Source organism: Budorcas taxicolor, chromosome 16, assembly GCF_023091745.1.
Source record: "Budorcas taxicolor isolate Tak-1 chromosome 16, Takin1.1, whole genome shotgun sequence".
In the NCBI taxonomy this organism is placed as follows: domain Eukaryota; kingdom Metazoa; phylum Chordata; class Mammalia; order Artiodactyla; family Bovidae; genus Budorcas; species Budorcas taxicolor.
In genome coordinates this window covers 22,069,239-22,094,993 of record NC_068925.1, presented here as the reverse complement: position 1 = coordinate 22,094,993, position 25,755 = coordinate 22,069,239, and the positions used below count along the sequence as shown (strand labels likewise).

At 34.6% G+C, this 25,755-nt stretch overlaps 1 protein-coding gene across 1 annotated transcript in view; it reads left to right on the top strand.

The window, feature by feature from the left end:
• GPATCH2 (G-patch domain containing 2) overlaps positions 1–25,755 on the top strand; it is a 198,495-nt gene that overhangs the window by 22,248 nt on the left and 150,492 nt on the right. Inside the window, exons 4-5 of the mRNA XM_052654097.1 lie at positions 299–481; positions 946–1,025. Coding sequence (XP_052510057.1) covers positions 299–481; positions 946–1,025 — 263 coding nt within the window. The remainder of the gene's footprint in view (positions 1–298; positions 482–945; positions 1,026–25,755) is intronic.

The following is a 25,755-nucleotide window of genomic DNA, read 5'->3' as shown; positions in this document are numbered from 1 at the left end:
CCCACTCCAGTATTCTTGCCTGGAGAATCCTGTGGACAGAGGAGCTTGGCAGGCTACAGTCTATGGGGTTACAAAGAGTTGGACATGACTGAGTGACCGAGCACATTTTGTATTTGGACATATATTAAAAATTTTATGCAACCACTGTATATTTATAGTAAAAATAAATATTTTTCAGAGCCATTTATCTGAAATTCTGATTTAATTGCTGTCTCTTATTTTTTAAATCTAAATCTGACAACTCTGTTTCTTGGGATGATAAAACTGAATCTTTGGGGGATTTCTTGTATTTGCACAGGTGATGATGAGCAGAGCGACTGGTTCTATGAAAAGGAATCAGGGGGAGCTTGTGGCATCACTGGAGTCATTCCATGGTGGGAAAAGGAAGATCCTACTGATCTAGACAAAAACTTACCCGATCCCGTCTTTGAAAGTATCCTAACGGGTTCTTTCCCCCTTATGTCACATCCGGGAAGAAGAGGTCAGTAGCACTGCCTGACTGGTGGAGAAGAGGGGGTCTGTAGTCAGCTAGGAATAGTCATGACAGAGCAGATGCTAAATAGAAGTGAAAGACTAGACCCAAGATGCTTCGAAGAAACATGGTAACCAGTAATTCAGCTCCCATACTTCTCCGCTTTTATTAAGAAGCTTAACTTGCTTTCTTGCTAGGCCCATGATAAAAATGTTGAAATGATAGATAAATTGGGAGGAAAGAGAAGCCCTGGATAATACTCTGACAGTTAAGTAATTGATTGTCATGTACCAGCTACCTTAGAACCCTACTAGGCATTGCTTTGGATCTTTTAAGTGCGAATTTCACATTTTCCTCACTACTGTTCAATATATTTCCCCCTCCAACTGACTCTGATTTCTGAATTGATAGGATCTTATTCTCTGTTCCAGTGATCATAGACTCTCCTTCAACTGAGGACTTTGATTTTCTAGGTTTCCAAGCCAGACTGAGTCGCCTTCATGGAATGCCTTCCAAGAATATTAAAAAATCGGGAGGGACCCCACCTTCAATGGTAGGCATGCTTTCTTGTTTATTTGTCATGTTTGGAAATGTATCCATTTCTGTGGAATAAAAAGCCACATCCTCATCCTTTATTCATATTCTAATGTTATACTTAAAAATAATCCATTTTTTTGTAGGCTACAAACTGGACCAGTGAGATTCCCCTATAAACCAAATCTTCTAATGCTAATAAATTAGTTACGTTTTGAACATCTGGGGAATGACTTTCGAGGGAACCTGGCTCCTGTCCTCTTCCCCTGGAGGAATATCACTGAAGTGAGAGCCTCTTTCATGAAAGGATGGGGCTGTTTTTGCTGGAGGACTGGTATTCTTCCTTTAGTCAGAAGTGAACCTGATGGGCGAGGCTCTTAGGGATCTAGGTTGGCCCAGGGTGGGTAGAAACTACTGTAAATTTTATATATTTTTCTCTTTTATGATTTTTTTTTTACATTGAAACCATATATGTATCACTTGCTTTGCCAAATTGCTCAAAGCTAGAGAATTAAAAACTTCCAGATTTCACATCAGTATTCCTTAATGTTTATATTGTGACTGGATAAGAACTCATTTTTACATATGTGACTGTTGTAATTTAAAAACATGATGCATTGACGTTTATGGTTCATTTTTAGAGAAATCGTACACAGCCAACATTATTTAAAGTATTTGAATTTTACTCAGGGTATTATAATAAGGGCTAAGATGAGTCATAGGTAAGGGTGATAATCTACTAGAGTTTGTATTTTGTTCACGTTTGCTTTCTACTTGGATAATCTGCTCTGTATTGAAAAACCGTTGTATTTTATAGTATAGTTTTTATTGTACTTGGAAAAAAATCATCTTTAGTTTTAAACTAGTCACGGTGATACCTATTCTGTGCTAGTGGAATCATTTACTCTTACCTTTTAAACTATCTCCTCTGTCTGATACCTGAAACCCGTTAAAATGATCATTTTGGCTTAGACCATATTGAAATCATGTGAAAGCTGGTATTGCAACAATACTGTATGACTGAATCATATTGTCATGTTTAAAAGTGAGACCTGCTTACACATCCTTAGAATGGAAAATATGAGTGTCACTGTGAGCATCAAAGATACTTGCTTGCTCTCATTTTTACCAAGCAGAAGAGAAAATGTAACATTTCTATTGATGGTGTAGACACTATACTACATTCAGACCATTTGAGTTCTTCAGAATGGTTATATTGAAATGATTACTATTTTTATTAATTTCCAATAACTGATGAAAATTGTGATTCAACACATGTATTTTTATATTATTGTATAGATTCATTGTTAATTCAGCATTTAATGGCTAATTTAAATATGACCATTGGAAAAGAAACTTGAAGTTGACATTTTCTTTCCCTAAAGTTGTTATAGCCTGAAAGAGTCCAGCAAATGTATCAAGCAGGAATATGTGATATCTTTTAGATTACTTGTTTAAACCAGAGAGATTAAAAGTGATAAAGTGTGACTTTGAGTCTCTTTACCTTTGCATATTTAAAGTGATATTTTAAAGGTACAATAATGTGGTATTTGGTCATTGTAAGTAAGTGTTTTTGTGCTCTGTCCTTTGTAGTGAACTTCGTGATTTTTTTTTTTTCCTGAATTACACAAATGCTTTTATTTTATTTTGTATAATGACTGTCTTTTAGATCTGAATAAGTCACTTTAAAACCTTGGCCTATGAACTTTGCCTTACCAATCATGAATCTAGATGAATGCTCTCTAGTTCTTGGCTCAGTTTTACCTATTTTTATATTTGGTTCACCGCTTGCTTGAGCATAGCTGGGATTTGTAGCCCATTTTCTAGGCTTATTGCAATCTCACTGTGGTATTTTATAGAAGCTATTACAACTGATAGGTTAGCTTCATGGTATTGATGATACATGGCTTAACCATAGTAAAAGCTGCCTTTCGTCTCTCAATTGTAAAAAGGTGATTAAGTTACACTTGGTGGAGATATACGATATACGTGTGTTTATCGTGAAACTAGTGCATTAGGCCATAAACTGTTTTCCTGGTCCATGTTTTCTGTATTCAGAATTTTATTGAAGACAATGAGCTCCTTCCAGTTTTCTTTCTTTCAATTCTGAATTGTCCTTGTTTGGATTTTTAAGTACTGTAATCTTTTTTTTTTTTTTTTCAATAAAATATCTGACCTGGGCAAGAAAGGTAAGAGTTCCAGTTTGTGCTGATATTTTTAAATTTCTATGCTAAGTTTTCTTTTGCTGTTGTTGCTTGTACTGTCCATATTACGTGTAACGAGCTAGTGTTAAAAATCATAACCTTACAAAACAGTCATCTTCAAACAGTAACCATAACATCTGGTAGTAAGAAATGAAATTTGATTGCTTAGACTTTCACTTGGAAAGCCAGATTGCCTTACAGAGAAACGAGTTTCCTGAGCCAAGTTAGACACATGTAGCTGCAAACCCATTAAATGGAATGGCAGCAAGGAGTTTCTTAAACAGATGGGTGATGACTGCACAAATATAAGGTTGTTCTCTGAGAGAAATGACAGAAGGAGAATCTCTACAGAGATATTAATGTAAACATTTTTGGAGAAAAACTTCCAATCAGATTCTATTATTGAATTAGTGAATGCTGAAGACCTGCTCCTCAGGTAAACCGCAGGGTTAGGTTCCTGTGCACTTAGGTCATGACATCATGCAGTCGATACACAACCTTGTATGTATATTTGTGTTTTAAGACACCTTACTTGATATATATTGTTGATCTGTTAACACTGACCTCATGACCAACAGCCTTTATCAGTCATGCCTGGGCAAAGCTTATCTAACACGTGTATTTTCTCCGTAAGGCACATGAGCGCCTTCTTGTGCTTAGGAACAGTAGACAGCACTGCAGCGGTATGGCTGGAGGCCACGCAAGATAGGGAATCACCAAAAGGAGCACCGAAAGGTGGAAAATGTGCCACTAAGTAAGCCACGAAGAGGACACTTGTTGACAGGTTAGAGCTGAAACAGGAAGGCAGATTGTTGCCTTACTTGGCCTCAGTGGGGTCTGCACTTGTGCCTCAGATGATTCACATTTTTTTCACTGCTTGACTCATGCCTGTGAATGACCATGAAAGCACCCTGTAATTGTTGACTTAGGGGTAACAAATACATTTTAGTGAATATGCACATTTGCCTATGTAGGACCTATAATTAAATAGGAATGAGGATCGACTCTAGATGGTTTTGTAGAAGAGCAGAGTGGTACTGCCTAATATAAAGTTTACAGACTTTGAAATCAGATGTTGGTAAATCCCCACCCGGTTCTTTTTGCTTGTAATTACAATTTGAATCTCATTTTCTCTTTCTGTTAAAGAGAAACAGAAGTGTTATTAGGATTCAATGAGATTATGTTCCCATAATGGGCCCAGCACCATCTCTGTTACAGAGTATTTATGAAATGAATGATCATCACACTTATTAGATATATGAAACATAGAAGCTCATGATGTAGAGAACATTTGTACCATAGGTTCAAGTACAGAATTTTAGACTTTAAAACTTAACCTGTTCATATTTTAGATATAATATCCCTTCCTATTTAATATTTTAAATGCTTTAGATTACAGCCTTTTTATGTTTCTTTTATGCCTGATTCATATTTGAGCCAGTCTTTGTCTTTAATGTGGTCTGTGCAGAATGATTTTGAATGAATTTTAGATTGACAGACACTGCATTAAATCTTAAAACTTAACTCCAAACTAAAAAGATTGTTTTAAGCTTCTTTTCTCCATTCCCCCCTTCCTCCTACCACAATTATTAAGCTATTAATATTTATTTGTAGAAAGACCAGTACTAGTCAGGAGATTTTGGTCCAAAGTTACCTGATTCTTAAAAGTAATTTTGTCCATGTGCATGAAGGGAATCCAGACAAAGTCCGGAGAATTTAATGCTGAGAGAAATTAACTGTTGCTGTCTTCTGTTCGAATAAGGCACTAATTTATTGGAGCCTAGCTCACCAGCCTCTTATATTCACCTCTTTTAGGAGAATTACGCAGATAATAATTAATTCCAAGGACTACTCTGTGGCCGTTATCCAAGAGATTCAGCTTGAATTTCTTGTATTTTCAGAATTTGTGCATCAAGTATAATTCAGAATAATAATCTTGAGAATAACGATCCATCCCAGAATCAGTTTTGGGATACCACTGTACTTGCAGAGTGAATCTGATTAACTTGAGCTAAGCATAGCATTTAAGTTAGATAGCATGTGCTATCCTTAAGCATCGTAATTAATCAGTGTGTTATGCAGGTGAGAGATCTTTATCTTCTTTTTTTGAAAAGGGATGGTCTTTCTACAATGTTACATTTATCTAAATTAGCATTCAAATTGAGTAGTCTGTTGAAAGATCAGAAAATAAATGGCTCCATTTAAAATACAGTACCCGAAATCCAACATAAATATTACATAAAGAATTGTACATAAGGGTTCTATCTTAAGATTTTATAATTATTTCAGTCCATTTTTTGTATAGTTGTAAAGAGAAAAAGTGTGATGGTAGTGGTGGTTATTCTGTCAAAATGAATCTGATTTTACTGACTTTATTTAGTATACATTGATCAAGTTTAAATATTTGAAAAAATGTGAACATCAGTCCTTTATCTAAATTGTCATGCTGTACAAGTAAGCATACTGTTTATAATCAACAATATAGTAGCTTATATCTCTTCAGACACTTGAGTCAATTCATTCTGTAAGAGAAAAAGAATATTGTATTTTTTCTTCATTTATGAAGTCATAGATGACAGGATTTCATGAGTGGCATACTGATAATGTTACTGTAATGATTTACTCTATATGTCTTACTCAAGTGTTGTTTTATTGTTTCTTAGGATACTAGAGTAGGAATATTTAGTCTGATTTATAGCCTTTTTTTAACGGGAGGGCCATTTTAAATGGACTTGGTTTAAATAAGGGAACTACGTAAACTTTTCTTTTAGCCTAGTCTGAAATTTTATGATAGAAACAGACCTAAAATGATTTTTAAAAACATTCCCAGCATTTGTCCTCAACTGTAATTTGACCATGTACTAGTTATCTATTTTTTTCAATGGAATTTGATAACTAAATGCTTAATTATAATCTATGAATTGATACTCATTTGTATCTTTAAAGAATTTTTAGATACCTTACAGAATATAAAAAGAATATATATTCAGAATTTTTATATTTTAAATATAAATTGTATCATGTATATTCTAATCTATCACTATGTATGATAATAATTTAGTTTTTATCTGATCTTGAAGATTTCACCCTAGAAACTGAAATTTTTTTCTTAGAATTTCTTTTGAGATAAAGTAAATTTTGTATTATAGAAAAGTGACTGCTTAATAGATATATGACAAATATTTCTTTTACAGAAGACTTTTTAACAGTATCTCTTGTTTGAATTAAAGTTCTTTATTTTGATGTGATAATTCACAACTTTATATTTCATGTCATGTAAATTTAATATCCATAATTGGTATTTGAAAATATGAATTTAACAATTTTTATTCTCTTCCATTAAAAGTAGTATTCATATTAGTATTGATATTTACTTGTATTATATTACACTTTACTGGTATATATATATATACACACACATAAATTCAAATAATGCAGATATATGGTAATGCATTCATTCATTCAACAAATATTTGAATGCTTGTTCTGTTCTCCATATTTAATCTTAAAATTCCTTTAGAAAAACTTGCATAAGCATGTGTTCAGTCTTGGTATTTTACTGTTATCAAATGTGACCACTTACACATTTTTCCCCCATATATTTAAAGTACTTATGCCTCCTTCTCCAACAACTTACTACTAGAATTGCCTTGACTTCATGTATTGTTTTTTTGGTTTGTGATGCCTCAGAAGCCTGGAACTTGGCAAAGCAAATGTTAGCAGTGAATGCAAGCACTTAGGATGATGCTTACTATATGCCAGACATTTTCCCACATTCTATTTATTTATTTTAATTCATTTAATTCTAGGAAAATCCCTATAATAGGTTAATGTTTATGATTTACACATTTAACTTTTCCGTTAGCAAGCCAAGTTTAATGCAGTCTGGTAGTTTATTCTTTTGTCATGTTACTAATAAATAAAAATAGATTATTCTCATTTAAAAAATCTTCCTTTCTAACAAAATCCTGTTGGAAGTGTGAGTTAGTTTGAAATCCTTGCAGTATTCTGTGCTATCTTGAATAGTGAGTGCCGTAGTAAAAGCAATAACTGAGATGTTTTACTGCTTCCAGCAGACGAATCACTGTGGACCCACATCCTCTGTTCTCATCCTTCTCGCTATTTCTCTGGTAGTTTATGATACATTCTTCTTGATCTTTGCATCATCCGTTTCAGGCCTACTTTCTTGCTTTTGTTTCAGGTTGTTCTCCCTGCTTGCCTTCCACGGTTCCTCAGTATTTCTCCAGCCATGAACAGTGTTCCTAGTAGCTCTCACATTTCTTCTTCAGTTCAACTGTGATAATATCCTTTCTATTCCTCTTATTCCTTTCCTCCCTCTAATGGAGCTTGGCAAAATTCTGGGTAGACTTCACACACGAGGAATACCTGCAAGTATGAGTTGGATCTCACTAACCCATTGGAGATGGAATTGGCAGACAGAAAAGTGTGGATGGGCAAGGCGTAAGTTTGAAACAGCGTGGAATATTCAGGAAATTGAATCCAGAGTTGGTAAAGTACAAGTACTTGTGTTGAATATGTCATAGACAGGATTTGGTTAGCAAGGTAGACAGGAGTTAGATCATTTCAGACTCTGTGGTCCACGAGAATGCATGTAAACTGATGTAATCTCTGAGGAATTAAGACAATCAGTTTTGTCCTGTTGCGTGGGCAGTGGCGTAGAGTGTACATTGTCTGATTACAGGTTAAGACTGTATTAGGAGTCTAAAGCTGTCTGCCTGATTTCCCAGTAGGTGGGATCCACAGTAGGCTAAACCCTTTATTTTACCAGACTTGATATTCTGATTGACCTTTGGATAGTATCCATTCATTCAACAAACATTTATGGAGCCTCTACTATATGCAAGATACTCTTCTAAGCCTTGATTTTACGCTGGTGAACAAGGCAGGCAAGGTTCCCTGAAGCTTATATTTTAGTAAGTAAAAATAAACTTGACTGGGGAGGAGGATGAGTAAATAAAAATGGCTGTGAAGAAAAAGATCCCCTGGAGGAGCAAATGGCAACCTTCTCCAGTATTCTTGCCTGGGAAATCCTAGCGATAGAGGAGCCTGGTGGGCCACAGTCCATGGAGTTGCAAAGAGCTGGACATGACTTAGTGATTAAACAATAACAATGTAATAGTGAACCACAGGATGTGCAGGTGATTAGAGAGACTATGATTTGCAGGCCGGAGTAAATGTTCAGTTCGGTTAAGTTCAGTCACTCAGTCGTGTCTGACTCTTTGCGACCCCACGGACTGCAGCACACCAGGCTTCCCTGTCCGTCACCAACTCCCGGAGCTTACTCAAACTCATGTCCGTTGAGTGAATGTACAGCCCTGATCAATTAGTGCCTTTCTTCTTGTTGCTTTTATTAACAGTGTGGAAAGAGAAATGGGGGATTCTCACACTTGTTCATTCAGGAAGTTCGGTTATGTCCTAGACATCTCTCCGGATTCCAGTCCAGATTGACCACTGGTTTTAAATGTCACTGAAGGTGGGCCTGCAAGTAGCATAAGGACACTTTTATTTATAAAGTACAGTATTAATTCTGATGCTTTTGAATATTTGTTTTGTTTTTTTTTACTTAAAAAATTTGCAAGTGTCAAATATTCATATAGCATTCTGGTCTTCCTGTTTAGATTAAATCATGATGTTTGGATATGTAATATTTTAATATTACATAGTCATTCTGCTTTTATGGCTAGTTGAATATTATGCAGGGCAACTAATCTTTTTATTATATTTCTAAAGATCATGAAATGCCATGCTTTCTTTTCATTTTCTCTACTTTGGTGCTTGCATACAAATTCAGTTTCAGGTAATTCACATTTATTAATAAAGAAATGGCTTATCTTAAGATTGATTTTTTTTTTTTTAGGAAATTATCTTGGACTTTTTAATGATTCTTCTTAAAAGTATTGGATTGAAAACATTTGAGATTTTTAAAAAATACTTCTTTTAAGAAGTTGCTTAACATTTACAATTTTTTTCTTCTCTTTTGTATCCTAAAAAGCTTTGCGATATGTTGTAAATGCTCTTTTAAGAAATTAAAACTTCTGATTGATAACTGTTGGACTCCATAAATGAAGATTAAGGACCCAGTTCCTTGTTGCTCTTTTTTTTTTTAACGTATGGCATGATTTTTATCGAGAAAAATCTTGCACTAAGATACGTGCATAGGTAATATAAATGTATAGTTTACAGAATAACCTAAAAACAAACCTTATTCTCAACAGCTGCCTTCAGAAATAGAACTTTCTAATTCCTCTGTGTATCTCCAACTTCTAATAGTAAAGATTTGCACATGCATATGTATTCCTAAAATATATGTCAGCTTTTCCTGTTTTAGTTCTTTATGTAAGTTGTATCACATTGATTGTCCTTTTGTGAGATATATATTTTTAGGGAAGAATGGTTGATTTACGGTATTAGTTTCATGTGTACAGCAAAGCAATTCAATTATATGTGTACATTTTTAAAGGTTATTGTCCACTATAGGTTGTTACAAGATACTTAATGTAGTTTCCTGTGCTATACAGTCAATCCTTGTTTCTTCTCTATTTTATGTATGGTAATTTGTATCTGTTAATTCTGTACTCAATTTATCTCCATCACCTCCCTTTTCCCTTTAGTAAACCATAAGTTTGTTTTCTGTGTCTGTTTTTGTATAGAGATTCGTTTGCATTATTTTTTACATTCCATTCCTTGTTGCTCTTTAAAATTGTGACATTGTCAGAGTTTCCAATTTTTTTTCTTACTTTCCTTTTTTTTTTGAGTCAAAATCAGGGAAACAGAAATGCTGCAAACACTTCACTTTCTTCAAAGCTTCTACTCTGGTTTTCTGCCTTTTATGTTGCTGATAGAATTATTTTGATGGTCTATAAAACTCAGTTTTCTAATTTGCCTTCAGATATGTCAAGTATCTAATAGCAGAAAAGTTCAAAATCAATGATGGGTAGAACACTTCCAAATAATATTTAACAAGTGCTTTCTATATTGAAGTCACCTGCAAATCCTCCAACTGAAGGTCAATTTGAACAACTGAGAATTCACTAAGAAGTCTTAGAAATAAAAGGGGTCCCTATGCTATAGTTAGTGAATGATAACCAGATATTTTTTACATGTCATCCAGTCTCGTTTGGATGCTGACAAACAAGAGATACATGCCAACAGGTATATATACTTTAAGCCAATAAAACTTGTAAAATTTTTGTTGTTGTTAAATCACAAGTGTCTAAAACATTTACCAGTACCTTAATAGAGGAATAAACTAAAAGTTTAATGATGTCTGTGTGTACCAAGAAGTGATGGCTTATGTCATTCACAGTATAGCATCTTCCTCTTAGAACTTCGTATTTAAACCTGATCTTTGTTTATAACAGTTTACCCTCATAGTAATATTCAATGGCGTGTACTTTGCCTTTTTGAAGTCTTTCAGATTTTGTATAGGTTTTGAAGTATATAGTATAGATTTTGAAGTGTATAGATCCCTGGGTTGAGAAGATCCCCTGGAGGAGGGCGTGGCAGCCCACTCCAGTATTCTTGCCTGGAGAATCCCATGGACAGAGGTGCCTGGCAGGTTGCAGTCCATGGGGCTACAAAGGGTCAGACACAACAGAGTAACTAAGCACAGCACGCAGAAGCAGTCTAGAAATGTTTCTTTTAAAACGGCATAATCCCGAAAATAAAATTATTACTTAGATTTTATGTCATCCCTTTTAATTTACATATATCTTTGATTCATTCTTCTAATTTTTTGATCCACAAGAATGTTTTAAAGAAGTATAATATATCATTTATTGGATGAAAAAAATAAGTGTATGTTACCTCTGACTCAGGAACTTGATGTCTTGCTTAATTGTGTTTTCAGCTATAGACTTCTTTGTTCATTTCTATGCACTTGTAATGAAGGCATGTGGTATCTGCATTGTGGGGAAATAAGATATGTCTTTGTCCCCCAGTAGCTTGCAGTTTGGTTAGTGAAAATTAATTGGGACATGGCGAGAGAGCGAGAAGAGAGACCTCTTTGCTAACCGACACACTGATCCTGTTATTTTTCATTCTTCAATTGCACTCATCCTAAGTTGTTTTTCATTGCTCAATTAATATTTTAGTTTTATGTGTTATCTTTGTTTTCCTCCACTCTTTCCACATCTAGACATGTCTGTATCTCACTCCTTTCCTTATCTATATTTTTAGCCCTTTCTTTCCAGTTTTCATCTGTCAGTGCCCTATCGTAGTTACTCATAAGCTTACGTTTTGCTAGTACCTTAGTCTCCTTGCTGGTCTTTCTTCCAGTTTTCCTCCCTCTAATCCGTATCACATGGGACTCTATGTAAACATTTTAAAAACATGGTTATACCCTAGCCAAAAAAAATAGTTTTTACCCCCTTTATCATCAAAGTCAGGTTTTTTTCCTACTGACTTTCCCTGCTCACCTATGACCCATAGATAACACTTCACCTTTTTCCAGATGGTACTAGGTCATAGCATCCCTGCCTCTCCCTCAACCTGCCCTTACTCAGCCATGTTCATTCTTTCTATACGTTTGCTTACAATACTGCACCCATCTTCTTACTGTTAGAGTCATGTTCTGCAAGGAATAGTTCAGGCTCGATAACCTTTTCTTCAAAACCTTCTCCAACTCATCACATTTCAAAGATCACTAAATCTTCTGAAACGCCGTTCTTTCATTCATTCATGGGTGACCTTTCTATTTTACACTGTAAAATCATCTTCACGGGGCTTCCCTGGCGACTCATTGGTAAAGAATCTGCCTGCCAATGTAGGAGATGCAGGAGACACAGACTGTATTCTTGCCTAGAAAATTCCACGGCTCCAGTTCGTGAGGTTGCAGCATCAGGCACGATTTTGCAGCTAAACAATTCATCTTCTTAGGTTTGCATTGTATCCTCAAGCACATAGCACCCCAGTGACAGGAGTTCAGCTCCTAGCCCACAATATGCGCTTAATAATATTTTAAATGTTGATAGGATCTACTGGGTATTTCCTTACACTTTTTTTAGGGAGTTTTCTACCACTACAACCTTTTGTCCAATTGCTAGTACAACCTTAAGTAACATCTTTTCCTACCGACGTTAGTATCTAAGTTCCTCGTTTTTTTAATTATTATTTTTCTTAAAAATATTGGCCATACTGCACAGCTTTTGCGATCTTAGTTCCCAGACTGGGGATTGAATTCAGGCCTTTGGCAGTGAAAGCACCCTGCCCTAGCCACTGGACCTCCAGGGAACTCCTTCTTCACTGTTTTTAATTTGTCCTTTTACGTACTTCATGATGTGATTCAGGTAAGCTTCCGTCTGAGAGGGCACTAAAAAGCTGCTTGGATGCCCCGTGTACAGATGCTCACCTTTTGGTTGGGGGTCCTTAAATGTTGTTATCCATAGTGATTGCCTTTGGACGTGCTGTGCTCAGTCATTCAATCATATCTGACTCTTTGCAGCCCTCTGGACTGTAGCCCACCACGCTTCTCTGTCCATGGAATTCTCCAAGCAAGAATACTGGAGTGGGTCGCCGTTTCCTCCTCCAGGCAATCCTTCTGACACAGGGATCAAACCCAGTCTCTGGCTTCTCCTGCTTTGCAGGCAGATTCTTTACCACTGCCCCACCTGTGAAGCCCAGTAATCTAATAAGTAGTCTCCTGTCTCAAGCAGGGTAGGATGTCGGGGATTGGGGAGTGGGGTGGGCTCATGTTTGACTCCACTCACCAGCATTCTGATTGCAAAGCAGAAGACCGGGCACTTTGTCTGCAGACTTTCACTGAATTCTCTTAATTCTATTAAAGAAATGTCAGTGGCCCTTTCTAGTTTCACATCATCTTACCATACATTTTGTGCTTCAGTTGGGATCTAGGGAAGGAATGGTGGGGTGGTAACGTTCTGTGACTGATTGGCCAAGGATTGGGACTAAGAATCAACTTTAAAAAATAGGTTCTTGAGCAATTTCCTATTTAAGAGATATCTGGAGGCTCCAATTTCTGAAACTTTCTGGAACCTGTTGCCTCAGTCCATTTACTTTTTATTGCCACCCTCTCCCTACCCCATTGCTGGAGAATGTTAGCTGCACGTTCGTTTTGTCTTCTTCTTCTGTGATTTTGTGAACATAGATTGCCTCGTGGTATCTTCTTTCCTGTCTCCTTTGTCCCTGTGAAGTTACACCTTTTTATTCCTTACTGTCGTTTTAGTGAGGCTTTGAGAGGGAGCTGAAATGTGTGATTAGTGGGTGGCTTACGTTTATTAGTAAATGCTACCAAGTATTTTCTTTTGACTTTCTTTTTTTAAAAGTAATAGATTCACAGGTTTTAAGAGACAAGTATCACAAGAAGTGCCGTATATCCAATTCTTCCCATACCCATCTATGCAAATGCAGCATCAGTCAATCTGCTTGCTAACAGTTAACAAAAGCATCAGTTAACAAAGATCAGTTAACTGTGATTTTTAAACTTTAAAAAAGGTCTAAGAGATTATAAATTATACCTATTTTTATTCTTTTGTTTGGCTGCATAATGTTTCATTTTAGTATATTATTAAATAATTCTGCTTTTATTTTGTGTAACTGATATGAAAGGACAGAGATATTTGATTACTGTTAATTATATTAGCTAACATTTATTGAGTCTTTATTTGCCAGGTGGTAATGTTCCACACAAAAACATGCCTATTGAGATAAATATTATTCTCCTCTCCACTTTATAAGCCAAGAACAGGGGCAAATGGCTTAAATGACTTATTCAGGGTCACTGCTTATAATTGTTAGGGTCAGAATTTAAACTCTGGCCCTGTGACACACTCCTTAAAGACTTAGCCATCAAGCTATACCTCTTCCCCTTCAAGGGTAAAAATATTTCCAATTAATTTTTAATTTGTAAAAAATTGACCAGGCCTTATGGCCCACTGAAATAATACATCTTAGTTACGTATAGTTTGGTCAATCTAGTGAATATATTGGGTACATAATCACTCTGTGTTTAGTTGATCAAGTTAAATCTACTGAATTGGATGCATGTTGTATTTTTCAGTGTGATAATTGTCATCACGTAACTATGCTGTCCATGTCTCTTTTCAACTCTTCCGTTTTTTTCTCACAAGTATTTTTCTCTCCTTTCCTTTTGTACCTGTTGATTTAACTTACTAGGTCCTTGCTGACATTTACGTCTTTTCTTTCTCATCATCCATCATAGGTTCTTCATATCCAAAAAGGTGAGTGACAGCAATAAATATTTATTAGAATGGAATATTTTGTAAAGAGCATCTTTACAAACCCCAGCATCCTGTGATTTCAGTATTACTGTAATTTCATTGTGTGAACTCAAGTGATTTTCAAAGAATTAGCTTCATCATGAAGGATCAGAGCCAGGTCTTCTGAACGCTGATCTTCTTACACATGAAAATTATCAGAAGTCACACTCTTTTCTGCATTTTTAGCTGAACCTGTAGTGATTTAGCTTTTTTTGAGTGTTAGCTTTTGATACCATGACACCTGACAATTAAATTTCTTGTCAGCTTGAAAAGGTGGTCTATTTCAAAATTTGATTGGGCTTCCCAGGTGGCTCAGCCGGTACGGAATCCATCTGCAATACAGGAAACCTGGGTTTGATCCCTGGGTTGAGAAGATCCCCTGGAGAAGGGAACAGCTACACACTCCAGTATTCTGGCCTGTCTAGAATTCCATGGACTGTATAGTCCATGGGACCACAAAGAGTCAGACACAGCTGAGAGACTTTCACTCACTCACTCACTTATTTGGAGGAAAGATTTATGAGTTTTTATTGTCAATTCTTAAGTTGTTGCAAATATGTTGAAGGAAATAATTCATGCAATGAATTTGGCATTAGCTTTCTTCATATTTATTAGCATCACAACTTTCCCCTAATCCTCCTTCCTCAGTTAGCATCTTTAAGTACTAGTACAGGTCTAATACAGTCTTTGAAATTGTCTGTTTATAGGAAAAACCAATTAATCTGACTCCTTGATTGAACATCTCGTTTCTTCAGTAAATTGTTTCATATATATTACACTTTCTTCAGCAAATTGTACATATATGTTACTAACACATTTTAAACACATAATTATATATATTGATCATAGGATTGTTCTTGAAATGCCTTTACTTTCCATTGTAATGTTACTTAGAGGTGCTGGCTGTCTAGCTGACTGGATGAATTTTCTTTCCTCCTATTTTTCTCTCTATATAATTCCAAGCTTCACAGTCTGGCTCTATGAAACTAGGGACAAGGCAGACACTTTATATATGAAAAAGGGGCCTTTACAAACACATACATACATACACACACACGTTTTCTTTTCAGATTATTTCTGGTAGGTGGTTCTTGATTTCATTTAGACACTTTGAGGACATACACTTATTTTCATAACAGTCATCATAAACTTAAAGTGAATTAAGATATGAATATGCATGAAGAAATTAGGTGTTCTAACCATGAATATATGGCATCAGTGTGTCTAGAGTGAATTACAGACTTTACTCATTTCTGGACCATTTGTTTTATATATAGATTAAATATAGATAATTACTCATTTGACAGGTTACTTTATTACTTTGATGTATCTCAGAGTACCACGTGCAGTTATAGTGTGATTATTGTAATAATTTGGATTCACTAATAACCAAATGAACATTTCATTAAATTGAAATTTTAAAAGTGGAATTTGATTTTGTTTAAAGTCAGTTTTACTTCCAGTGGTTACTTTGATTCATAGCAGAATTATACTTTTTAATTGAAATTTTTAATTCTTTTTAAGCTCACATGTTAAATGTAAAAGTGTTTTGTTACTATTCTAAATTATAGTTAGAAACTTCTGTAGGTTAATCATTTCATTTTCATCTTGTGCCTCACTTGTATGAGAAAAAGATTGTGAATTCAGTTTAATTCATTGGGGGCAAATGTGTACCAGATAATGTACTAAACTTAAAATTTATTTTTGCATGAATAGAGCACTTAGCCAAATACCTAGCTCTCTAGATGTTTTAATAATTGTTTTCCTATATAACTCTAATACTTTGTCTCTCAGTAGTATGTGGTTTAGATGTATATTAAATGGTTAAACTGCTTAGAAATAATTTGCACACACATTAAGATTCATTACCCAAGGGAATAAAATTAAAACATTCTAATCAAGTATCATGTTTTAATCCGTATTTTTTTTGTCTTACTTTATTTTGTTCTTTTATTAGGGGACTCATGTTGCTAGTTCAAAGTGATCTTTATATGTTCTTTTTGGTTCACACAGTTCCTTAGAAAAGCAGATCTATTCTGGCTATGTAATGCATTTTATTTGATTTTATAGTTTTTATGGTATCGTATATTAGAGATTGCCAAAAATATAGAAAAATTTTAGAGAACATTTTTGGATTTGATGGATTACCACTCTTGAAAGGGAAACAAAACACTAAATATTTCTAATCCCGCATTATTTACCGCATGGGTGGTTAAATGCTACTTTAAGCCTCATAAAATTAAAAGGGAGAAACCTGCCAACTGTAGCAGGAATTGGATTTAGGAAGAGTGGTACAGAGCCAAAATATTGCTACAGAATTAAATGTCAAAAATCTTCTTTAATAGTAGATATATAGTTCACAGTGCCTGGTTATGATTAATACATTTAATCTAAATCACTGAAAGTTGCACTCTCCTTTTCCATAAAATACAATAGGACACAAATCAGTTTTACTGTAGATGGATAACAATTGGAAAATAATGCATCTTCCCGCCCAATAAATTGTCAGTTATACCTTTTAACTAAAATCAATTCATCTTTCCAAAATTTATTGCAATTTCTAATAATAAATCTCCTCAAATGTTTATTCATTTGGTTCTTGATACATTTGTGCCACTTTTGCTATGGTCTAATGTTTTCTCTTTTGATTCATTGTAAATTAGAAAATCTATTTTGAGTCAGTTTTCTAGTTAAGAAGTTAAAATCTATAACCTAGCACCTTTTTCACTCTCCACTGTACATTTTAATACCCTTGAACTTGAACTTAAATGCAATCCAGTAGTTCTTTTCAGAAAGAGATTAAAAGACTTTTCAGTCTTAACTTCTTGAGGAAAGGCCAGATTCATAAAAGAAGCAGTTTGGTGATTATTAGATGATTGTTGTCAGAGATCCATTCTTTGAATCAAAATGTGGGGAGAAAGAGACACACAGAGTAGCAGCGTGATTCCGTGTAAGTATCTGGTACAAAGAAGAAGGAATGCTCGTTTGGATTAGGGTCATATTGGGAGCCTCCTTTTCCACTGATAGCAGTAACCCGAAAGGAAACATAGCAATCAACTATATTGTGTGTCTGACACAGAGGTCTTCCCTTCATTCATCTCCAGATTTACTTTTTAAATCTCTATGTATACATTTCCAGATTGTTCTTTTTTAATGTATCCTAAAGTGTGAAATCAGATTGGTTTTTCACATGGTATTTTAGAATGTAGTTGTTCTTGTTTTTTTAATTTAGTACATAATGCATGAGCATTTCATATTATCATTAAAGTAGATGTTCAGATGCTAGATGGTGAACACTGATTTTGTCATTTTAATTGTGTACCTTTCTTTATTTATTTCACTGTGAAGTCAGATTGGTATCCCCCCTTTCTTTTCCACCTGCACTTTTACTGTGCTATTACATAAAATTTAAAAATGAAAGTGAGAATCAGTTTTCTTTCCCACAAATCTACCAAAATGTGCTTGCAGTGAGCATGTTCTGAGGCTTGGTGTTCAGTTGACACTTTTTATATCAGTTAATATTCTAGAATATATTTTTGAAGGTGATACTATTAGGAATGAAAGTGACATTAATTTGAATCAAACCTGTAACTCACTGGCAAATTTGTATCATCACTAATATATAAGATGTCATATGATTAATTTAGCAGGTAAAAAAATGTAATTCGTATAGCCAGAATAGCTGAAATAGCATTCATTAATTGAGCTAACTGGTAAAGAAAACACATGCTTTCTAAGGCAAAGATCAAACATGAATTGCAGGTTTTGTTCATCTAAAAGTAGTGCTGCGTTTTTTTTTTAACTGTGAACTGATTAATTTTTTGATATATGGATTCTTTAATATAAAAGTGTGTTAGTCATTGGTACTTACCAAATTAATTTCTATATTAACAAATTAGAGGTTTTAATAAATTTAGCTAGCTGTGAAAACCTTAAAAGTAATCTTTGACTTATGTGTACCTTCTAATTTGATTTTCACATCACATTAGATATGAAAGTAAATCAAATAATGCTCTTTTACATAAAAAAAAGATCAGCTGAAACACTTATGCTTCTCTTTTAAATACCAATAATAGATTTTAGTGGTATTCCTCTGGTGGTATTATAAACATTGGCTAATAATACAGAGTCAATTTATTGCTTAAGTGTTAATAGTTTTTTTCTATTACTCTCATTAATGAAGATTTTAACAATAACTGTAAGATCACATTTGTTACCTTTGCATGGTAGCATTCAGTTTTGCAAAGGGTAACAGCATTTTTTTTTTTTTTTTTTTTCAAAAAAGGAAGTTAAGATTCTGAAGAGATAAGTAACTGACTTAACTAAGAAGCAGATCAGGGTCAATAATCTGATTCTTGGTCTAGAATCCTCTTGTTTTCCCCACCTGCCTCTCCATAGCTTTTCTAGTTGAATGTGAATTCATCCTGGAGACTGAAATTTTTAACATTTTTAACCATAGTTTTTGGATTTGCCAGGTAAACTTTACCATTTTCAAGCAAAATGCATGTTTTAAAAGAGGTGAATTAGTAATTATTTTTCTCCAGTTCTCTAGTTCAGTGTCTTTGACCATTGATGTATCCTAACTAGTCTCCTTATTTAGTCTTTCCTTCTCTACTTACTTTCTTGACATCATCAACTTTCCTCAATTTCTAACGTGATCTCTGTGCCCCACTTGACTTCTAACATTAAACGTACTAGTGTACCAAAAGCATGTAAATTCCTTTTCTTCTTGTGCTAGGTCTTTGCCATTAGGACTTCCGCTGTCTTCCCATCTTCACATCCTAACTCCCCCTCAGTTGCTGGGTTCTAAATAAGTCTTGAACTTTCCAACATCTGTCAGTTGGCTCCTGCTGCTTTTACCATTTGAAATATCACCCTTTTCATGTCAGTCTAGGGAAATCTTGCCCATTCATCAAAATACATGTTCCTTAAAATCTTACCTGTAAACTTCCCTGCCAGGAGGCATCTCTCCTCTCATTCAGAGTCCCCACCGCCCTCACTTTATCAGTCAGAGAACCATGTGTATAGCCCCTACTGATTCAGTGCAAGCCAAAAGCATAGAACCAGAAATCAGAATACCTTCTCTCCGATTTACTGGCTATATGACCTTGGAGAAAACACTTTTGAGCTTCAGTTTCCTCATCCCTAAATAAGGATAATAAAAGATAACATGAAATAAGATAAGTCATAGGACTTTGTGAGCTGTAAAGACACTATTATTACACATTAACTTCTGGAGTCCAAATTCAAAATGCCTTCAGGGGCCGGCAGATAATATATGCATACATGTGGGAAGTAACTTGGTGTCAGGGAGACAGCTGCACACTAACTAAAGATAGTTAGATTAAAGACATTTTAAGATTTGATAGCCAACAAAGGAAGAAAACCAAAACAGCGCACTTGATACTGGCCGTGCTAGTACCGTAAGGGAGTAAAACACTCACCATTTATTCTTGTCTCTTCGATGGCATGCCCAAATCTTTAATTGAAGAAAATATACAAATGAATGCCACTTATTTTGACTATATTTAAAATCAGAATCATTATTGAGTTGAAGAATAGAAAGGTATTGAGATTTTCTATGTACCAGGCCCCTGAAATCCAGTGTAATAAACGACACAATGTCCCTGCTCTCAAGGGTCCTACAGGCATTTGCGTGCACACAGAGAAAAGGGTAAGTTCCACTACAGAGACTTAAACCAGTTGCACTATTGAGACCAGAAAAAGAATAGTTGCTTTTACTAGTGGTTGTCAAAAGGGTATTTGAGCTGTGACTTTAACTGATCAGGTCTTTCCACAAAAAATAGGAAAGGTAGTGTTATATAGTAGCATGGTTAGGCGATTTGGAGTTAGAGCTCTATTTGACTCACACTGTTACACAGTCTAGAAGGCAATGGCAAAGTTACTTTGATCACTTACTTTCCTCCGTCTTTTACTTACTTTCCTTTATGTGACCTTTCCCCTTTCCTTCATAGCACCTAACTTAATCTGAAAAATTTTTTTTTTCTTATCTGCTGTCTCCAACTGCTAGAATCTATGCTTCTAGGGCCTGGGACTCTTGTCTGTCTTATTGGTCTCTCTCCTTTGTATCTAGAACAATGTTTGACACATTGTAGGAACTCAGTTTATTAGTGAGAGTATTGAATGAATGAACCGTGGGCTTCTTGTGAGGATCCGCATAGATTTGTTTGTAGGTATCCCTTTTGCAGAAACTTGGGTCACCCAATTCTAAGTCTAGTACTTTAGGTCAGCAAACCAAAGATGAAGAGTTGTAAAAATGCCTGGCTGTTTAAGAAATACTGAGTTCTCAGCTGTGTGTTAAATTTAAGGTACGTGGGTAGTAATGTTAGGACTTCTGACAATACGAAGACCATGAAACTAATTTTGATCATACTTCTTCAAGCCTAAACATTCTCTTCCTCTCCATTTTTTTTAGTTTTATAAATGTATGAATTAGATATTGATATTAATATATAATTTATTTAGATTTTAAAAGTCTACCAGATTCTTAGCATTTCTTCTTACATAGTCTTAGATTTTCCTTGCAAGATCCTTTTCTTCAAGTATGTTCTTAGAAGGTATCTTAGTGTTTATAACTGGTAAATTTGCTGTTTTAAATCTGCAACTGGATTCATTTCACTTTTGTTTATGAACAGTAGATTTTTTTTGCATATAGAATTCTGGGTTAAATCATTTTTCTCAGCACTTGGAATGTACTCTGTGACTGGCTCCTGGCATTTGTTGTTGCTGTTAAGCAACCTGTTGTCAGACTCATGTTAGACAATGTGGTTTTGTTTCCCCCCAACCACCCCCCCTGCACTGCCTCCCCCCGTCCCACCCTGTTCTGGCTGATTTTTTTTTTTTTTTTTTTGCCTTTGATATTCTGTAGTTTCACATTATGCACAGATGTGAATTTATTGACCCCGCTTTTATGTTGTCTTTCTTACAACTAATAATTTCTGTCTTTAACCAGCTTTTTAAAATGTTCAGCCCTTATCTAAATGTTCTCTTTTGTTTATTAAGTGTCTTCTGTTTCTCTAGGACTCCAGATAGATGTGTGTCGCAGTTCCTCATTTTACTCTCAGCATCTCATAACCCTTTTCTCCTAGTTTCCATTTCATTGTTTTTCTGTCCCACACTGTAGGTAATTCCTTCAGCCTTGCCTTAGAGGTAACTGTAACTCACCTGCTGTTTAATTCATCTGTGCTATTAATGGGGGGAATCTAAATACAGTGACTATTTATGAGACATTAGTAGTCTTCCATTTACCCCATGTTTTACTGCATCCTATCCAAGGAGTTTGGTCTCAAAAGTTCTAATTTCTATTGCTTTTATAATAAAGTTATCCATATATGGCATTCTTACAATGATTGGTATATTTCAGTAGTTTATTTCTGTTGTAATATAAACTCTACAACCTCTAGTTGTGCCTGTTAATTATAGTTAAGTATATTTTATGCTCAAATGTTAGTTGAGAATTAGGCTGAGTAAGTAACCAAGGCAATTATTTAAATCATTAAAGTTTTCTATGTTTAATAATTTGTTGACTGGTTATATACTGTGAATTGTTTACATTCTCCCACTTTCTTCTAGTCTTTGATAGGACATGATGTAATTCATTGTTTTCAGCCCTGTGATATTTTGATGTGAAACATTCATCTTTTAGCTTCACTATTTGCATATATATATATTTTTTTTAAGCAGGTATTTTTGCTTTTTTAAAAGTAAGATTTTATAAATGTAGTATTGTCCTTTCTGTTATTTTTTTTGGTCTTATCATGCAAATATTTTTTCTCATGTTTTTTCATAGCATGTTGTTAATTGAGAAAATGTAAACAGATTTGCCATGTCCATAGAATGTCCTTATATGGAGTCAATCTTTATATTCACTGTCATTACCAAAAGCATTTTGACATTATGATATTGTGATAGCTTTAAGAAAATTTTTCTGAAAGTGCTCTATAAACATACTTGGTACAAAATTTAAAATACTATACAATTATAAGTTATGATTAGTAATAATTTGAGTAGTGCTTTTCTCCCCAAGAGTGTTAACCATTGTATAAGTTACTTTTTGAACTTTGTCTGTTCTGTGGCAGTTAAAGAAAAGGAACAAGGGCAATGGAACAGGAAGAGGGTGACAAAGAGGAAGAAGCATATGAAAGAAAAGAAGTAAGAGAGATGAACAGGGACCAGCTCCAGTAATAGTGCCCAGCCAGTTAAGCCTGCTGCATCTGTTGGCAGTGTACCTTACGTGACCTTAACTCATGACCCCCTGATTCCCACCTCTCAGCTACCTCAGATATGTTTTGATAGAAGTGAAGATGATCAAAGACTGTAGAAAAGGAAATTTGACTTCAAGCTGAAAAAATAGACACCATGTTTGTAAAACTTGAATTTTAGGCTTTAAGTGGGTATCAGTAAAACTGTTGCTCTGCAAGGGACTCCAGAACTAGGCATGCAGGTGTGTTCCCATGAGAGTCCACATGTATGCACATACACCTAGTCACAAGAGGCATACTCTCTTACACATCCCAGCAAGGAATGAGGAGGGCCAGAATCCCTCCGAAACTCTGGCCCTGTCTCGCTAGTACTGCTTCTTATATTGGACGGAGCACTGGACATTGGAATCTGCCTGAGACATAGATTGTTGTTTTATCCCTGCAACTAATTAACCATATGAACTTGTGTAAGACCTGAATCCCTTTTAGTTTCAATTTCTCTTCTTGCCTTTGTCTTGCAACTTGACATTTATCAGTGCCTTTTTATGCAAGGTTCTTGTGCTCGGTGTTACTGCTTATTTCTAGTGTGCCTATCTGTAATGTGAAAGTTTGAAATCAATGATTTCTAAGATGTTTTCTAACCCTATTATCCTGAAGACCAGTCAAGACCTGTAAAGGATAAGAACAAGAGAAACACACTGTGAAGATGGAAATTCTTTCCAGCAAGTCTAAAGCAGTACTTCTTAGTCACCCAGCAAATCTTGGAGAATGGGTGTGGTGGACTTTGTTAAAATGTAAATTCTGATTCTGTAAGTCTGGGGTGGGGCTTGAGATTTTTGCATTTTTAAGAAGCTTCTAGAAACTGTTGCTACATCTGGTCTGAGGACCCTTCTTTTAAGTAGCAAAGCTTGAGAGGATGATTAGGGAAGGGGAATTTTTAAAAGAGAAGGATGACAAGAATAAAGAATGATTACTGAAGGAAAGTTATATACTAATTATAAAAAAAATTATAGGCAGGATGTGAGGTGCAAATCTTTACTGTGATTTTGAGATAATTGGGAGATTTTGGCTCTGGTCGTATTTTAGTATACTCTAGTAAATATAAACGCATCTTAATCCATTTTTGTTTGAAACAGAATTTTTAAGGGTATAACAGTTCCCTATTAACTTTCAGATTTGTTAGCTGAAAGATTATTTTACCAGTGATCAGAATTATGATTATTAGTTTTCATTTTTTTATAATATCTGATGGGCAGTATGTGGAAGAGAGGGATTCCCAATCTAAAGATCATTTGGATTTATGATGTGATTGACCAGATTAAACTTGTACACATATGGTAAATTTATTTAAGAAGATAGACAAACTATATTCTTATGTTTGTCTAAGTCTAGCTTTCTTGTGTAATAAATTTTCCTAAGTGAAACACATGATTATTTCTGGCTTTGTACCCTGAAAATGTTGTGCATGTGTTGGTAAAATTATTTTAGCAAAAATAATGAGATATTTGACATTTTTTGTACTCAAAAATCTATTGTGTATTTCATATTTTAACCCATCTTAATTTAATTGTTGTTCAGTTGCTAAATCATGTCCAGCTCTTTTTGATTCTATGGAGTGGAGCATGCCAGGCTCCTCTGCCCTCCACTATCTCCCGGAGTTTGCTCAAAAATCTTAATCAGCCTACCATATTGAATACCAGTTAAAACTGTGGACTGCATAAAAAATCACTGAGATTAGGGGATACTTTCATTTCTTTTATTTCCCATTTCATTTGGAAAAATCACAATAGCTTGCTAGTTGTATATAAAAATAGGACTTTTTATAAACAGCAGATAGGTGGTGCCCTGTTGCAGGCTTTGATGGATTCTCAATGAAATTCAGCTTATCTGTTATTTATAATTATATTTCAGTAAATTTTGTAAAGATTGCCCTAACATACAGTCTGAAAAGTCAAAATTTTCGTGGTAAAAATGTAGCATTTGCATTCACCTTTAAGTGTTGTCTAGCCCCAACACTGTACCTCAGCATTTAAACTCTTGATGATTTTTATGTACTAAGTGCATAGATTTACTGCTGCAGTCTGAACATTTTTAAATTAAAATATATCTTTCATTCTGAATGTATTGATTTACACATCTCTGTGTCAATATTAAGTCAAGCGAATTTTCCAATAAGTTGAAAAGATCTGGCAGGGCAAGTTAAATTTATTAGATTTGCTAGAGGTTTTTTTTTTTTTCCCTTGTCTGTGTTTAGGCATCTCTTTGCGTTTTTATTCTTGATTACAATTTTATTTTTAAACTAGAGCTAAAGTTTTAGTAACACATTTTCATGCCTCTTAGCATTTTTTGTGACTTTTCTCAAGTGAACTTCCATTGGAAACCTTTACATTCCTTACTGTGTTCTTGGCCTTCTTTGCAACTGTTTCTTTAAACAGTATATTTTTATTTTTTAATGTTATAGTAAAATTATTTTTATTTGAATTTTATTTGAATTACAAAACTAAGTCACATTCCTTTATATACTATTTTGTGAATTTTAAGTTTAGGAGAACTTATACTCTTAAAAAGATCAGACTGAGAAATGAAGTTACCTCAGTTTATTAAAAATAAGAGTTTTGTGAAGATTTAAAATGGGTAGGCATGATACACCCTAATTTCTAAGTGTGAATAAAGTTACTTTCTGATATTATAAGTGAAAACTCTTTACATATTTTAACTAACCTAGAATATCAGTCATCACAGACCTAGGCTGAATGAGAGGATCACTCGTCTATAATCACACACCAAGAAGATGGACGGATAGCATGAGATGATGATAGATCCAAGTTCAATGATATATTCATCTGATTACTTTTCACATTGATATTTTAAACTGGCATAAATACACTCATCTCTTATATACCATCTAAACTTGACTTTAAAGAACAAAGACTATAATGATTATATTTAATATCAAAATACGTGAATTTTGTGTTAAGGGGAAGGTGGCAGTGTTAATCAGTAAAATCAGTATAAATGGATAAAAACTTAGATACAAGGAGAAAATGGCAAAAAAATCGTACCCG